The sequence below is a fragment of the Ixodes scapularis genome, unplaced genomic scaffold (genome assembly GCF_016920785.2).
Source record: "Ixodes scapularis isolate PalLabHiFi unplaced genomic scaffold, ASM1692078v2 PGA_scaffold7__128_contigs__length_106722199, whole genome shotgun sequence".
NCBI lineage: Eukaryota > Metazoa > Arthropoda > Arachnida > Ixodida > Ixodidae > Ixodes > Ixodes scapularis.
Window position 1 is genome coordinate 8,045,479 of NW_024609882.1, and position 17,892 is coordinate 8,063,370.

The window sequence follows — 17,892 nt, forward strand, 5'->3', positions numbered from 1 at the left end:
TGCCTAACCAGTAGAAAGTCGGCTTGTAGCGAACGCTCTCGACACCACGCCGGGAGAGTCGTCTAAAGCAAGTCATCGTAGCGCGGCTTTGGAAAGTGAGCGTGTCAGTCACCGTACCTATGGATGCTAAGAATGGTCCGGCGGGTTGAGAAAGCGGTACAAGCACTGCTTCCAGGAGTTTTCTGCCCGCCGTGATGAAAATGAGAGTTTGCTTCGAAACCTCTTTTGGTGCACCGATCGTATCAAAAGCCAGCGGCGACAGCGAACAGGCGAAGCAGACCGTAGGCACGGAGCAGTCGACGGAGTTGCGAGCAGACGATGGGTGCTTGGTAAAATTTAGGTTGGATGAGAGCAGTTCGGTGTGCAAGGCAGTCTGGGATTGGGTACTTTTTCTGGCGTCGCTGCGCATGACGTCATGCTGGATTCTGCCCTATTTAAACGTCCTTGGGGATACTAGCATTTTTTATACCCTTAAAAAAAAAAACTCATATGAACAATTTTTGGGGGAAACGGAGCTGTTTGTATTAACGAGACACGACTATTGTAATATCAGAGGGATACTCAGCAAATTAGGTTAAGTCTTGAGAAGTAAAACATACTTTTTAATTGATAACCGAGATACAACTGATTACCGTATTACATAGAGATGCTTCAGGATCGAGCCAAAACTCAAAATGAAATAAATTACTGGTATCGCTGTAGTGACACAAAATACTACCCCAGCCAAAATATTACGTCCGGGGGACGCCACACTGTCAACTAATGCCGATAATAAAAATGCGACCCGCCGCGAGCCGCTGCTCCTTAGCGGGCGGCCAGCAGGTTGCCGATCACTGAAGCAACATTGGGCCGTGACGTCTGTATCGTTTTTTTCCTCCAGTCCGGGCGTTGCGCGGAGTGCGCTCTTTTGAGGCGCTGCCACCGCTACTTCGGCTTGTGATTGGCATGTTTAGCCGCTGCTTTTATCTGTAGCCCGTGAAGCTTCGGTATAGCCTTTTGTTTATTTGCTTGTGAGGACTTTAAGACTCGTTTTAGCGAGCAACTTGGTGCGCCCAAGACTGCCCAACTGTTGCTCAAAAGATGCCGAGTACAACTTGTAGCGCTGTGTGCTGCTCACACAACCCGCTGCGCAAGTTGGTGCTTTTTCACTAGTTTCCAACGGACCGGAAATTGGAAAAGGTGTGGGTGAACGCTGTTCGACAAGTGGACTTTGGACTTCGGCTTCTACGCGCCCGACGAAAAAAGAACGAAAAAAACAGACGTGTACAGCCCAACACACGTGTGTTCAAGCGCCGCGGCCCACGCCGGAGAGCCTCAAAGCTTTGTGTCTGGGACTGACCCGCAGCGCGAAAGCGAGAGGGCCCCCAGTACTGTACGTCACTGGCAGCGCTGCGTAGAGCAACGCCACGCCGCTCCTTCCACGGGGCCCCCGATGACGATTTAGGCCTAGCAATCAGTACGGAAGACCGTACGCACGGCGACAGCCGCCGAGCACGGCACCGAACGAGTTCACTCGTTTTTCATTCGCTAGCTTCAGGATATACAAGCGACGAGTATGGCATAGCGCACGCACGGCAGCGGCAGTTCACGGGTTTTCCAGTCGCCAGCTTTTGGGTATACGCACTAACTCTTGCTACATATGCTAAATAACTACCATGCATACAGAATTTAAAAAAAATCAGCTTACCTCCTATCTTTAGACAGCTAGCGTAACAGATTTAGGTGCCGATCGGCCTACGTACTCGTTGAACGAGAACGATCCTGACGTCACGTTCACATTGCGGCTGATTTCCAGTGTTGCCGGGACCTCGAGCGGCTAGTTTCGGTTTTGTTGGCTGCGCCCGAAACAAAACTTTGAGGCGCCATATCTTTAAAACTATGCACAGTAACGAGAAAAAAATTACACCTTGCAATTCTTGGACGCAGACTGCACTAAAAACTGTCAATCCCAAAATCGAAAGTATGGACCGGAGTTGCCCAGGAATTGAGAGAGAAATGTATCCTAGTAGTACCACAAAGTTTATTTTTAGATATCGAGCTTTACAAAAGACGTTTAGAAACATATTGAATGCATGAAAGAGAGCGACATGAGTAATCAAGTCCTACATTGGCCCCAGGGTTATTATGAAAAGGCACTTGGCACCCAGCAGGCTCTAATTCACCCAATCCTAACACACACTGAAAACACCTCTGGCCTATAGTTTTCTAGAAAACTGGACTAAAACAATGTATAGGCCAAGTTTTGTGGCTGCACAGGCCACAGTTCTGCATATCTTCTATGTATTTGAGCAGACAGAGCAATCAAACACAGAAAATAGAATTAGATCACAACAAAGCTTAGTAAGATTTAATTAAAGAAATAACTGTGTATATTAAACATTTATACAACCAGACACATTTTTTATGCATGACAAGAATTGCCATACTACATTTACGGCTGCGACATTTTTTTTCTTCCAGTCTGGTGCCTTATAGTGTCAAAAAGCATCAACTAAAAGGCAAAACAAATTTATAGAAGCGAGCGAGGCTGCCATAAATAAGAGGTAATACGTATATTGAAGCAATCTAAAAAAATAGCTATATCAAACTTCCAGAAAATTGAAAAACAGACACTTGTCAAACAAAGTTGCCTTAAGGGATCCATTTTTAAATGGCATAAAGACGGGAAAATATTTACAGAAAAGCTACCCAATGTTTGCGAGTGACACTGTAAACAGACAGCAAGTAGGGAAAACATTAAGAGAAAGAAAGTGAACGCTGATTGGTACAAAAATAGAGTACATCTATATTCTAGAAAGAACAAAACAAAAAAGCAATAAAAACAAACAAGAAAACTAAATTAAGACATTTAAACATGTCGATAGAGTCTCAACATCTGGGAAAATATATGACTGCCGGCCGCGTGTACGTGAATAAATATTTCAAGGTATAGTTCCGCACGATAAAAAGAGACTGCTGCACTTTCTGATGGTTGTGCTCAGATAGAAAATGAGTATGCTGAACAAATTCTAACTGCCACTTTCTCTCATTAAACATTAAAAGTTAAGAAAGAATGATGTATGATTATACTAAGCGTCCTAGACTGTACACTTCCTTCTATCAACAGTCTCCACATGCAAGAAACATGGGAGCACTCTCGCACTACATCCCCCCGAATACACATACCACAAGAGCTGAGACTTGCAATCTCGCACAACTTAGACATACAATAACAACTCGCACACACGCCCAAAAAATTGGCATCGCTTTGTCCATTCACACACACAAACACATCACTGCTACGTCACTGCCACCGGTAGCGAACATTGTTCAGATGATACCAGTGAGTGGTCTCTGTGGACAGATCCATCCTGGACAGTTCAATGATGGCTGCGCCAAGGAACTCGTTCTCCTGGACCCTGTCGTGGTCCCACGCCGACACCTCAAGCATCCTGCTACGCACGACAGCCAGCGGAAAGTTGTACACCAACAGCTCCATGAAGCTGGGGTGACTGTTCTTGAAGACCACTTTCGTCTTCTTCTTGGTCGACTTGTCCCAGTCTGGCAGAAGGTACGTCTTGACGTACGGGTCGGGTGACGACTTGCGCTCGCACGAAAGGTTCTCGGCGTGCATCACCATGACGGACAGGCTGCCGGCCTTGTAGACGATGGACAGCTTGATGCGACCCACAATCCCCTGCGACAGGTTGACCCGCTTGCTAAACTGGCACAAGTTGTCGGTGAGCGTCTCGTCCTCCGCCATCCCTTCTTGGTCCCTCAGGAGCGGGTGGAAGAAGGTGTAGATGAGACTGCAGTGTGACACCTCTTCGGCCATCTTCTTCAAGGACAAGAGGAAGGCCTCGACGTCTTGCTTCCGACGTTCGGCCACCTCACGCGTGTTGCTGCGTCCTACGAAGGACCCCTTGGACAGTGGATAGAACTTGGCAAGGGGGAACATTCTCACCAGCTTCTGGTAGAGCTCGAGGAACTCCGCGTATGTCCGGAAGACATGAATGGAGGATGTCTGGGACTCCCGCGTGATCTTTACGGAGTAAGTGTAATGCTTCTCGGGTTCGTAGCGTTTGTGGCAGCCGGTGACTGTCAGGGACACGATCCTCCCATCGGACTCCTTGGTGAACGTGCGGGGCACGAAAGAGAGCAGGAGTCCATCGTTGTGGTCACCGGTGAAGCGAAGCTGGGCGATGTTGTGGATGAAGAAGTTGAGCTGGGTGAAGCGCGACCGAAGGCTCTCCTCAATGAGCCGTGTAAAATGAGCAGTGGCCTCACCTTCCGAACTGCCCAGGAGGAGCGACTTTTGCACAAAGTTTACGGCGTCGGTGCTTACTCCGGGAACACCTGAAGTCACCATCAGCTCGAAGAGGGTCATAAATATGTTGCTGTTACGACGAACAATGTTGAATGCCTGACAACACAGGTCGATGAACACCTGAAACTTCTTGCTGGGTTTCTCGCCTCCGTTGATCACGTACACCATGTCGGAAGTAAGTACGAATGGGGCCCTGTCACGCTTGAAGTTGACAAACATCTGTGAATCACCGAGGAACTTTCCAAAGTCAATGTGAAACATGTGTCCGGAGGTTTTCAGCATGATATTGTCGTTGTGCCGATCGCAGATGCCGAGGATGTAGGTGGCGACGCAGTAACCGGCACATGAGTAGGTGAAGTTTTCTACCGCCTGTTGATACTCCAGTTCCGAAGTGTTGTGTCGCTGCAGCCACTCCGCAATGGGGCGGTCTTTGAAAGAGCCCGTGAGACCGTGTTCGGTTTGGATTCTCCTCAGCGTCTCGGCTTCTGTGACCATCTCTACCATACCCTTCCTGTTTCCAGTGGCGACACACGTGAACGTAATAATTTTGAGGTCGAGCCCTTCCTTCAGCCAGAACTTGTCCATGATACGAATCATCTGAAGAGTAAGCATGTCTTGGCGAAGGTCGTCCCCTACCTTGTAGATAACTTCGATCGGCTTTGCTCCAGGCTCGGTGCTTCTGTAGACAACCTTCAATGGAAGGGTGTTGGAGGTAAAGTATGAGCAGGACTTGACATCGACACCACACACTTCCATGGCTGGATTCAGAGGAAGGCATGATGGACTCTCTTCCATCATGTTGTGAATGGTCTCCATCTCTTGAAGAAGCTTGTCCAACCGCAGAGACTCCCTCGTCTCCTTCACCCCTTCTGCGATGATGCATAGCTGATTCAGGTGTTCTTCCTGCTTCTCAATGATCTCCCTAAAGGACTTTCCAACAATGACCAGGAGTGTCTGAACGATGAGCTTCATTCTCTTGAGCGTCAGAGGGTTTTCCATGTTCTGCTTGAGCAGCCAGAACATCTGGTGGGCAACACGAACACTGGTTAGAGAACGTTCCAGGAGAAACCAGGTGATGGGTGCATCTTCCCACGTCTCGAACCGGAGTGCTTGAATCAACTGCGGGAGGTGGTCGCACAACTCATCGCTGCCGATGTTCTTGATCCACTTCACCGCAGTCTGTCGTACTTGGGTGTCGGGGAAGAGAGGAAGCAGCAGTGTGAGTGCATTGATGGGGGACGCTGGCCTCCACTCGGTCAGCAGAAAGTAGATGTCCGGGAGGAAAGGCCAACTCCAGCTGTGGGCCGAGAGAAGAACCTTGGGAAGCAGGTGAGGAATTTCAAGAGTATAGTGACGGTGGTCCCAGAAGAATTTCCTATCCTCGGTAGTCGGCACAGAGAGAGGATCCTTCTCGAGGATGTCGGAGATTTCTTGAATCATGACGCTGTCCAGAGGGTATGTGCTGGCCCTGCAAGTAACGATGTCATCCCTGGCCACTTGCGGAAAGATGACATCAGACTCAAACTCTGGGAACTGAACGCGGAGGATGGGACAGGAAAAGGCATCGTTGCTTTGGGCAGGGCCACTCTGCTCGTCAACCTCCGATGACCAGAAGCCCAGAAAGAGGCTCCCTTGGATCAGCTCGAGTCGGCTGCTGAAGAGTGCCTGACTAGTCCAGGCCAAAAGGACACGGTCCAATGCCTGAGGCTCCGCAGACTTGTTTTCCTGAGAGGGCTTGATGCCGTAGAGTGCCATGTAGAGGGTCGCTTCCCGAGGAAGGTTCCTCATAAACACCTTCATTTCAAGCCACTCGTCGAAGACAATCAGCTCAAACAAGTTGCGACTTGCCTTCACCTTCTTAGTCTCGCCCACCGACATGACGCGCGAGCCATAACGAAGCTCACAGGAAAGTAGGAACTGGTCATACTCGGCGACCCACTGGGGCCTAAGTTGATGGACACTTCCCGCATTGAAAAGAAAGGTGTCGTGAAATGTGGTGACAGGGCGCTGTTGCTTCTTTACTGGGCCGTCTTCCCCTGGTGGAAGACAGAAGTCAACACGGAAGCTGCGGCAGTAAATTGTGACAAGGGTACGAAGTGCCGACTGCAGTTGCAAAAGGGAGTAAAACACTACTTCAGCCACTCGCTCACGTGTTACGACGGAACCTCGGCCGGCTTCCTGAGAGGCAGCAAAGTCATCATTCGAGCCATCTGCCTCGGGGACCTGACTGCAGATGTGCTTCAGTCCTTCAATGGCATGAATAATCTCGAGAATTTCAATCTGAGAGAGTGTGGCACAAATAGCCTTCACAGCTTGGATTGCACCATTAGGCTGCAAGCACCCGGAACACGCCGAAGACTGAACCTTCTTGGCTTCCTTTCGGAAGGTTTCCATCAGTATTGAAACAGAGTCAAAGGAAACTCGTCCAGGTGGCTGCGAGAGCAAGGCCTTCGTCTTCACCTCCAAAAACTCGCTGTCGTCTCTCAGGGTCCTCATCCAGGGCTTCTTGAGGTCGCGGACATCTATCAGAGTTAGACAGACCGGCTTCATGAACTTGTAGCACTGATGAACATACTCATACTCTTTCAAGACTGAATCTGGTGTGAGGTACTCCGCAAGGCCCTTCACTTTCAAAACGTAATTCTCCAAGGCGATGTCAGAGAGGTCGTCCCTCAGGGAGCAGATGGTGTTGCTGATGATGTGCTCTATGCTCGTACCTACGTCGCATGTGAAGCAAAATGGCCGATCGGCGATGGACGTTGTGACTTCCAGCTTGATGCTCAGATGCTTTTCCCACTTGTTTTCGAGGGTCGGGCTGATGACGAGGCCTGCGTTGGTGTGATGATCGTCGTAGGTGAACTCGCTTCTCAGCTGCTTCACCTTCGCCCAGAAAGCCTCGATGTCGTCGCCATGGGTAACTTCTCGCCTCTCGACTGTCAGACTGCCAAGGAGTTCCATCCGGTGTATGTGTCTCTGCATTCGGAGAGCTTCGACAGAATGGGCCGCTTCCTGAGGAGGACTGTCTTGAGCCCTTTTCTGTGCAGAAACAGGGCTGTGCCGTGGTGGCCTTGATGGAGCAGCACTGGCCTTGCACTCTGTCTGTTCGCTTCTATAAGCCTCAGCCGCAGACTGCGAAGTGTGCGTTTTTTCTTCAACCTCGACGGTAAGCTCGAACTCACGTAATGGGTCAAACAAGTCTAAGAGGTCATCGAGAGAGTCGCCAGACTTGCGGAGACTCTCTCTCTTCCTCGCCAACTCTGCATCTCCACTCAGGTCGATGAGGTTGCTGTCCGGCCTCTTCCGTAGCACGCTGAACATTGTCTTTTCAATGTCCAGTTTTGAAGGCAGTGCTGAGTTGAGGTTGTGTACATGGACTGGGGAGACGCCTGCACTGGACGAGAGGGCATTGAAGTTGGGCGCCGAATTGCTGTGGGTCATCTCAGTGCCGACAAACACGTGATTCTGCTGGTGAGTGCTGACCCAGGTTTGCTGCCGTTGCTGGAAATGCTCGGTGCGGGTAGTGGTGACAGACGACGACTGTTGTTTCCAGGAATGGTCTTCGAGGAAGAGTGCATCAATGGACTTGATGCTTGTCCGCGAGTCACTTCCCGATGGGGCGCGCAGAAGCTTCAGAAGGTCCGAACTGGTCCAAGTCGCAGCTGACGTTGGAGCTGGAGGGATGGAGGTAAGGTCCCCCGATCCGTTGCACTTGTCGGAGAAGACGCTCCGACGAGGTGGGAGGGGAGGTGGCCCTGCACAGTCAAAGGATCTGTTACAGCAAAGCTAGAAATGCACCAGTGTTAGCATGTGAGACAATAGAGCGAGGGTGCCTAATTTTTTATTTGAGGGATACTCTCCAGCCATAGAAAGTACTCGGGGGTCGTATCATTTGAGTGCCAAAAATGTAAAGGAAAAAAAAAACAAAAAAACATCCCAACAGTTAATTTTTTTTTTTTTAGTTGTCTTAATTTTTAATGCACATTGTCCCCAAACTTGCTCCCATGAGGTTTACTATATTGTACACAAACCTAAAAATTAAGAAAAGTCTTTGTGCTCATCATATCACACCAGACCAAATTTTCTCTTCAAAGAAACTGCAAAGAAATCATACTATTCAACCTTCACTATGAGCATGAAGTAATGCCGCCAATCAGACAGCCGACCATGCCGACAGTGCAATTAAAGTTGGGTGGTGTATTGTGGAAGCTACAAAGGCAAGTGTGGCCACCAAATGCCCTATTTTTAGTGAACAATTTGTTTTTTTATTTGCGAGCCAGACCAATATGACCTAGAAGACAAGGTCTGCTTATTAAGTCAATGTCGGTGAATTCTCGACCCGCACCAAGCACCAAATGTGCTGAAGCTTGATTAGTGCATGTTTCTGAGGAGCCAATGTATGTGTCTTGGCATCGAGTGGTGTTGGTCAGACTTGGACCATGGCCTGCTACCCCCTCACAGGACAAGTTTCAAGTGCCCGTCTGATGGAAGCCCCCAGTGTGTGTGCAGTGTATCGATGTGTATTAAGGCAAAATCCAACCCAATCTGTAGAAAAAAAATTTTGACAATGAAACGTCGCAGGCTCTTCTGTCCGTGGAATGTCACAATGTTGATGAAATGCGACACGCATTTCATCAACGTTGCAATGTTTCACGGACACAAGAGCCTGCAGCATTTCATCAATGTTGCAATGTTTCACGGACACAACAGCCTGCAGCATTTCATCAACAAAATGTTTTCCTACAGATGAAAATTTGTCCATAAAACGTGTTTCCACGAAATGATACATGGACCGCAAAGATTATGTCGGCGCGTACTTCGGAAAGACTGGAGGTCTCAGCCCGAGTACGAGAGTTAGCCTCTGTCCCTGGAGAACAACGCTACAGTGGAAAGATGCATTGTATGCGCCCACATGTTTATGGTGAAACTTGACGGAGTCAACACTGGAAAGAATCATGCATCAATGTAGAAACATACTAAAGTGGCGATGTAAGCAAGTTGATTCGTGACTAGAAGAATAAACACAGTGCACAAAAATATGCAGACCGAGGAAAGAAGTACACAAGACCTCCCCCCCCCCCCCCCCACCCCCCCCAAGTGCAGCACTCGTCTATATTTCTCTTTTCAATTGACAAACTTTTTGTGTGCTGTATTCATTTTGCAAGAAACAAACAGGGGACCCTCAGCTAATTGCAATCCATTTCTCACAACCCTGCTATTTAGCAGCGGTGATACCACTTGGTGCCAAAACTGTGTTTATCATACGGACACAAAAGCTAAACAAGCAGAGAAGTTTGAGGCACATAAAATACAAGACATATTAGAGTAAATTGCATCAGCAAGGCATCTATCGTCCCATAAAAAAAAGTGATTATATCAAGCAAGCTTTGCCTCGACATGACGACAAAACAGGCTGAAGGCATCCGTATTATGCTGTGTCACTAGTTGTGTGCAGTGCCGGAGAAGGCAACGCCAGGCGAAGAAAGAAAGGGCGAGCACTAGGAAGGGAGGACAAGAGAGGAGGGAAATAGAGGGCGAGGGGAGAAAGGGAGAGCACTAGGAACGGCAGAAAGGAGAGGAGGTTTCTCTCCTTGTCCTCAGCCTTCCTACTGCTCGCCCTTGATCCTCTCGCCTGGCGTTGCCTTTGCCTGTACTGCACGGAACTAGTGACACAAACTATAGAGAGTGTTTTTTCCAAATAAACAACAGCGACTTAGTGCACACAAAGACCTCAGGAACACCAGTTGTTGGTTCGAAAGTGTGCGAACAGATGTCTTAATTTGTGCTGGGCGACTGATAGATTAACCTACCGATTAATAAATCAATGCTTTAATTACGATTAATATTTTTAACCGGTTAATTGGTGGAATTTTAACAGACCAAAAGAAAGAAAAATTAAACGCTCTTACCACGCAGATGGGTACAGTTGCATGAAGGGCAAATTTTAGGCGAAATTTTAAACCTAAAGTAAACTCGAGATTTGTTACTCTAGACAAGTGCAGATAGTTACATTTGTCCTGGCCACTTCTATGCTGTGCAATGTTCATTTAGTGCAGCAGCGGCTATTGTGAACAAACAAAGGCAGTCACTCCTGCTGGAGATCATCAACGACCCTCTTAGTCTCATGCAGCTGAAGTAAAACGTCTGTGAGTGTGAGTGTTCTTGGACTGTTCTCAACACATATCGAAGTGGATTCATAGTAGATATTGTATATTGCACCGTATATCACATAATCAGCAAAAGGAAAAAAAAGAAGTAATTTTGAAGCTCTAAAAATAGTATGCATGAAAATGAGAGAGACCGATTAATCAATCAATAAATCAATTAAAGGGTGGCGATTAAGCGGGTTCAAATTTTTAATCGATGCCCAGCCCTAGTCTTAAAACAATTCACGAACTTCACCTAGCGGAGGCCCCTGAAGCTTCGTTGGAGGGCCCTGTTGCCATTGGACCTGTAACAGCAGCGCTGTGCCGTGGGAGAACGCCATTGTGGGAGATTGGCGGAAACAATATTGTCAAGTAGGCCATGCCAACCTTTGTAGAGCCCTTCCCGCGTTGACGAACTTGATGGACGGGCAGCCATCCCCTTCGAAAAGATTGCTTCACTGGACGAATCAAATGTTTGTGATCATTTTGCGTGTTTACAGCGAGACGCCACGCCATTGTGCGGCAAGGGGCCGGCTTAAGCAGAAGTGTGGTGTACAGACTAAAGCGACATGCTGGTTCACCACTTTACCAACGAAGGGGAACTGCCGAAGATTTCTGTATCGCTCATCCGCCATATCCTAAGCTTGTGTTGCAATAATTTTTGTAAGAAGGACTTCACTCCGAAAGGAGCGCAAAGGCACCAATGTAGTATGTGGACCAAACAACACTATGGTTTGACCGACTAAAGGCATTGCTTGACTGCAATCTCGTTGCAAGCGAGCCGGCAGAGCAGACTGATGCCGTCATCGTAGTAGTAATCTTCATGTTGGCATGGTGCTCTACACGCACAACTGTAGGCAGCCAGTAGCACCAGCACTCCGCAAACGTGTTGGTGGAGGTGGAGATGGTGCGGTCGTGAGGTCATTCAGTCCTCGGGTACCTTGACAAAACGAGGTCGTAATGGCTTGACATCACCAAGTGGCAAAACTCGTAACTACGGTACGCCTGGCCCTGCCAGACACGATGTCGTCACAGGCGCACTTTATCTTCCGGGACGCATCGCATGCTCTTCGATGACCGACTTTGAAGTGCTCGCCAAGGTCCAGCATTAAGAGCGAAGAATATAGACATCTGCTCAAAATGCAAGCCTGTGATTATCATTTACTTAGTTTTGAATGTTTTACATACATTTTAAGTTTCGATTCAGTATCCCTTTAACAAACTAGCCCAAGTAACCTGTGTATCAAGAACCACCAAAGGGCAGGAGTACCGTTTAAAGGCCATGGCAAATAAAGAACTGATGCCAATGAAAATGAACAATTAGACAATTACTGCTTTGCTATAGAAACCAATGAGGATTAAAACTGCAGTGTTGTACAAGGAAAGGAAATTTAAACTACCCTATGTAGAAGTCGTCAGTTGATGACGTGAAAAGCTCCGATAGTAAAAAAAGATGGACAAACATGGAAGTGCATGCTTTCACCGAGGACAAATAAAACCAGGAGAACTGTAGAATCAGTGCATTACTGCACTGCTCATTCTTGAAGGAAAGCTCTGGCGTCAATTTGAACGTTTTCAACTACTAAGCATATTTTCTGAAGATGCACAAGAGTCTGAGTCTAGAACAGCAAGTAAAATTCCCAAGAACTTTTAAAGTATATTTTAGCTGTAGCAATACGGTATACCGAAACCGAAACTAACCTGCCATTTTACTGGTCTGCCCATAGAGCAATAACACTTGGGGCCCTTCGCGGCTGAGATAGGTGCTCCATGGAGTGATATACTATGTAGCAAGTTACTCCGTTACTTGTAGTGTTACCTCGGCTGGCCACTAGACACAGCTGCTGTGAAAAAAAAGTTACATTTTGAGATTCTTGCTCATAATTTTCCAGAAAAACTTTTACTAATAAACATAGTGTAATATTATTTGTTAGAAAACAATGGGATCACTTAAATTATTCAATGTTATATTAATCCTGTCGTAGCGGCAGCCCCAGCGCCACAAACACCATCATTTGGGTTGGGGTGCTTGGGCACGACTTAAGCTCTGTGACATTTTTGAACCCTTGTTCCTGAGCTTGAGGTATGTAAATAGTACACTGGGGTGCTTTCTTTTTTTCCAGCGGTAAAGTTGTCTTATTCTCAGGTTGCCTGAGTTGCTATTGATAGAGATATCGCTCCCGTATCGCTGTTTGAACATACCATGTGCGTGCACTTGCCAAGTGATTACAATGCAGTGTGAAGTGGTGTGAAGATACAGGCATTAGAGTTTTAGCAAAGGGTGCTAAAGCTCTAATGCTCTATGTCCACGTCAATGGGCATAGCGGCAGGGTTGCCAACACAATGTTTCTGAACCCACTTTTTGTGTCTTTGCAGCTGCTGCTGCTTCATTTGCCCCTTACGTTCCGGGCCAGCACAAGTTCGTCTTCAGCAACGTAACCCCCTCGTAATCATCGCAACATTGGACCGACACGTGGAACCAGTTTATCTATGAAGAGACGCCCCTCTTCCCCGAACCGGTCTTCCTGCAAATCGACATGTCAAGCCTGACCCCGCATCATCAGCATCAATTGCAATCTGGGAACATATAACAACATGACTGTCAACGGATCTCTTCAGTGGGCATAGCGGCAGGGCCGCCAACACAATGTTTTTGAATCCACTTTTCGTGTATTTGCAGATTAGGAAATTTAATGTATCTACGTTTTAAAGTGACGATAACTGCCTTGTCCTGCTGCTGTGCCGAACAGTGTTTTTTGTTATTTGTTTGATTGTACAAAGTTCCTCCTATTACTTGTGGGAAACGTTGAGACGAACCCGGGTCCCCCTACGGAAGCTTGAGAACAAGTTATGCTGCAGAGTCTGGCGATTTTACCCCAACTTCAAGCAGGTGAGGCTGTGCTTCTAAATGAACTAAACATGATTTAAACCAATCAGAACTCTATAGATGTAAAAATAGGAGAGCTGACGATGAGGTTCACGACTGTCGAGGTTAAAGGGATGCTGAACCGAAATCTGAATTCCCCAAAACACACGGCAAAAGCGTGCAACGGGATGCTACAAACACCAAAACATCACTCATACAGCGATATCTCGAACGGATGACCGTATTTTTCAGAAAAAGAGGCGCATTTGGCAGGAATGTTGACGTCATGTTTCTCCGAGGAGAGGGAACGGCCTCGTGTCTTCTCCGCCTCACGGCCTTGAGGGAGCGAAGCGAAGAGAGGAGGAAACTAGGTATCTAGACGGTCACGTGCCTCGTCGGCCTGGTTCAATCTCAACCTCTTTTTCCAAAAATACGGCCGTCCATTTGAGATATCGCCTTACTAGTAGTGTTGTAGGGATTGTAGCGTCCCGCCTACATCTCCAGCATTGTTTTTTTGAAATCCAAATTTCGGTTCACCATCTCTTTAATGTGGCCCCGTTGCCACAGTTACGGATTTATATGGACAGTTTTAATGCCTCCACTAATCGGTTGGCTGCACAAGTCAGAAGCCTGCCCTCGCAGTGTGATAATTTCAAGAGTCATTCTTGCATGTCAAATTCGATTTTTTATAGAATTGATGACTCGAAGGGCGAAACAAGGTCTGTCTTGGAGGGTAAAGTTGTCTCACTTTGCCGGGAGGTCCTAGGAGTGGAAATGAATTCTTTGTGCTTGGAACGTGCTCATAGGCTGGGAATATTTAGGCCAAATCATAACAGGACTTTAACCGTAAAGTTTGTGTCGTTTAAGCTGAAACAGGATATTTTATTTCTAGGGTCCAGGCTTCAGGACACTGGTTTCTCACTTAGTGGAGATTTCTCACCTAAAATCCGCAATAAAAGTAAAAAGTTTTAGAATTTGCCAAGGGAAAAAGTGTAAAGTCTCGGCTTATGTATAATCATCTACATATTGGTGATCAGACCTATTATGTTGATGCAATCCCTCACTCCGTAAGAAGTAATGCTACTTAACAATCGCAGATTGATTGATTGATTAAGTTTTATCGGCACAAAAGCGTCTAAGGCTATAGAGTGCCAAAATCTATAACTATTTCATGAAATGGTTTCTAGAGAGAAGAGGGCTCTAGTGGCCAGAGATAGAATAAAAGGACGGACATGAATCCGTGTATAAATAATGTGGATGAAAAATTTAAAATTGCAAGGCAAGTTTAAAGTTGACGTAAAAGTCCAGTGCTTTCTAGGAATTTAAAAACATTTGTATGATTTATAAAAGGTTCATATCCAAGCAGAAGAGCAAGGTGTAAAGGTATCTGTGCTGAATAAAACTGGGCAAAATAGAATGGCAGTATCTGTGATATGCGGGGCACTCAAGAAGGATATGCACTACAGTTAATGGCTCTGAACGGTGTTCGCATGCGGGTAAATACTCTCGGCAAAGCAGATACCCATGTGTTAGATATGTGTGGCCAATTCTTAACCGACAAAGGACTAACTCGAAAAAACGGTCCCTATGACGGGCACTCGCCCGCTCCTGTAGCATCGGCTTCACAACATGGAGTTTGTTGTTGGTTTCCCGGGACCATTCCTCTTGCCATTTACACTTCATACTTTTCTTTATGGTCGCTTTGTAGTCTTGGTAGGGTATATTGTGAATATCAACCTTCCTTGTAGCACATGTGGAAGCCGCACGATCAGCAGCTTCATTGCCGGGAGTACCTACGTGACTAGGCACCCAGCAAAAGACTACCGTATTTACTCGCATATTGGTCGATACGTCGTATAGGTCGACCCCCTAACTTCGGGACCCCCCCCAAAAAAAAAAAAGTTGAAAAATATAATACCGGGATTCGCGTATTGGTCGACCCCCCAGTTTTGATGAGGCGATTTTTGAAAAACAGGTCGACCTATACGCGAGTAAATACGGTATCTGCAATTTATTGTCCCTAGCTGCAGCAATCACTTTATGTTGTCGCTGAGTTATTAAAGGTTTTTTTTGCTATCTCAAGGGATCTAATCAGAGTAAACTACTAATCAGAGTAAACTACAAATTATGGATGCCTATTTTTGATAATATAGTATGTGGCCAATAGTAAACCATATAACTTGGCAGTCAAGATAGTTGCACTGGAATTAATCCTCCACACACATTTAAGTGATGCTCCAATCATGGAACAGCTGACACAGGAGTCGGTTTTTGTGCCGTCAGTACAGAAGCTGGTGTAGTCTTTATATGTATTTTGTAGCTGAAACAATTCCTGCTTTAAGACTTCTAGTGGGGTATTTTCCTTAGTGTACTCAGTGAGTGACAAGTCTGTGATGAGCAGACTATGCTCCCGAGTGCCACTGTTCCCAAAAGCTGAGCAACAGGTGGGTTTATCTGAAGGCTAGCCGAAACAGCCGCGGTCTTGTTCCGCAATGAAAAGGGAGGCTTAACAGTGGGCTTACTTTGGAAGGTTCGTACAAAACGTGCTCCCTCAACTAGTTCCCGACACGGATGTTGTAATACAGACTGTATCCTAAGGGAATACATTAGACCTAGGACATCTCGCCTTTTCTTTAGAGACATTTCATTAGCTTCAGCATAGAGGCTCAGCACAGGGGATGTACGAAACGCGCCGGTAGCAAGTCATGATGGATTGGATCTAACATTTTCAGTGTTGATGCACTCGCTGATCCATTCACTAAGCATCCATAATCTAGGCGTGACCGCACAATCGACCTATAGATTCTTAGAAGGCACAGTCGATCGGAACCCCAAGTCATGGGGGACAGAACTCTCAGAATATTAAGGGATTTATAGCATTTTTGTTTTAACGTTTTGATATGCTGGCTGAAAAAGAGCTTGGAGTCGAATATAAGCCCTAGAAACTTATACTCAGTTTTTATCTGAACTGGTGCACTGTATATGGTCAACAAAGGCGTCGGCATCACACCACGTTTTCATAAAAAAACAAACACAAGCAGTCTTCTCCGTGGAGAACTTAAAGGTTACATGAGGAAACACCGATCTGGAGGTCATCTACATATAGCGAATAGTGGACTGATGGTGGTAGGACACGCGTGATAGAATTGCTTTTTATAGCAAACAGAGTAACACTTAGGACACCGCCCTGTAAAACACCCTTTTCCTGTACAAAGCATCGTGAATGTACAGACCACAGCCTTACTTGGAAGGTGCGTCTACCTAAATAGCTCTCAATGGCATGGAACATGCAGCCCTGGATACAGATATCCAATCAAGTCCCTCAAAATTCCATACCGCCATGCAGTATTGTATGCTTTCTCGAGATCGAAAAACACAGAGAGGCAGTACTGTCTATTGACAAAGGCCACTCGAACAGTTGTCTCCAATCGAACCAATTGATCCTGCGTCGAGCGGGACGAGCGGAAACCGCACTGGTATTTATCCAGGATGCAATGTTTTTCCAGGTGCTGCATCAGTCGTCTATTAATCATTTTTTCGAGGGTTTTACAAAAGCTGCTCGTCATTGCGAGTGGCCTGTAACTAGTAGCAGCATCCGAGTTTTTTCCAGGTTTAAGCAGAGATAATTGTAGCCGTTCTCCAAGCTGATGGGAAACTCCCATATTCTGTTGAAAAAGTATAAAACCAGATCAAGTGTAGACGGGTGGAGATGATTCAACATGAAGTTGTGGATACCGTCAGGACCAGTTGCCGGAGGTTTGACGCTATGAAGGACCATCTTTAGTTCAATAAGGGTGAAAAATCTATTATACGGCTCCCGTGCACCACCAGGTGCCCTTATGGTCCTGGCTTCTTTCTGTTGTTTTAGCCGAAGAAATGATGGTAAATAGTGCCTGGAACTTGAAACAAACTCGAAATGTTCCCCGAGAATATTGGCTTGTTGCTCTAGACTTTCTGGACAGGTTCCGTTGCAGGATAACAGGGGGATGGTGAAAGCACTATAAGATCCATTGATTTTGTTAATTCGGTCCCAGACCTCTTTCGAAGATGTGTGGCTATTTATTGATGTCGCATACCCTTGGAAACTTGTTCTTCTCGATTGCCGGCGAATGTACCGTGCACGGGCCTTCATTTGCTTAAAGTGAAGACGATTGCTTGATGTCGGATACCGTCGAAATATGCTCCATGCCTTGTTTTGTTTTTTTCGTGATTCTGAGCAGTCTTCATTCCACCAAGGCTTGGGACGGCGTGGGAGGCGTCCCGCAGTCATGGGGATTGCCATTATGGCTGCCTGAAGGATACAATTCGTTAAGTATTCATTCACTTCATCAATTGAAAGCTTGTCAAGAGATGTGCATGCGAGCAGTGAGCATTCACTGAATTCTGACCAGTTTGCCTTCTCAAATTTCCAGCGGGGAGTTCGGCTGGGGAGGGTCACACCTGGGTTATTTCGTCTTAAAACAATCGGCATGTGGTCACTGCCTAAAGGACTATCTGTAACCTGCCATGAAAAGAGTGAAAATAAAATAGGTTCACTCATAGAGAGGTCAATTGATGTAAATGAGTTTGTGGGTGCA

General features: G+C 46.6%; 1 protein-coding gene across 3 annotated transcripts in view; it reads right to left on the bottom strand.

Annotated features, from left to right (window-relative positions):
• Positions 1-2,000: 2,000 nt before the first annotated feature.
• The window catches only part of LOC8040183 (phosphatidylinositol 4-phosphate 3-kinase C2 domain-containing subunit alpha), a 32,398-nt gene continuing 16,506 nt past the window's right edge, over positions 2,001-17,892 (bottom strand). For all 3 annotated transcript variants that reach the window (XM_002414005.5, XM_029984856.4, XM_029984857.4), the window contains exon 3: positions 2,001-8,058. In XM_002414005.5, the coding sequence (XP_002414050.3) occupies positions 3,284-8,058 (4,775 nt within the window). In that variant the 3' untranslated portion in view covers positions 2,001-3,283. The remainder of the gene's footprint in view (positions 8,059-17,892) is intronic.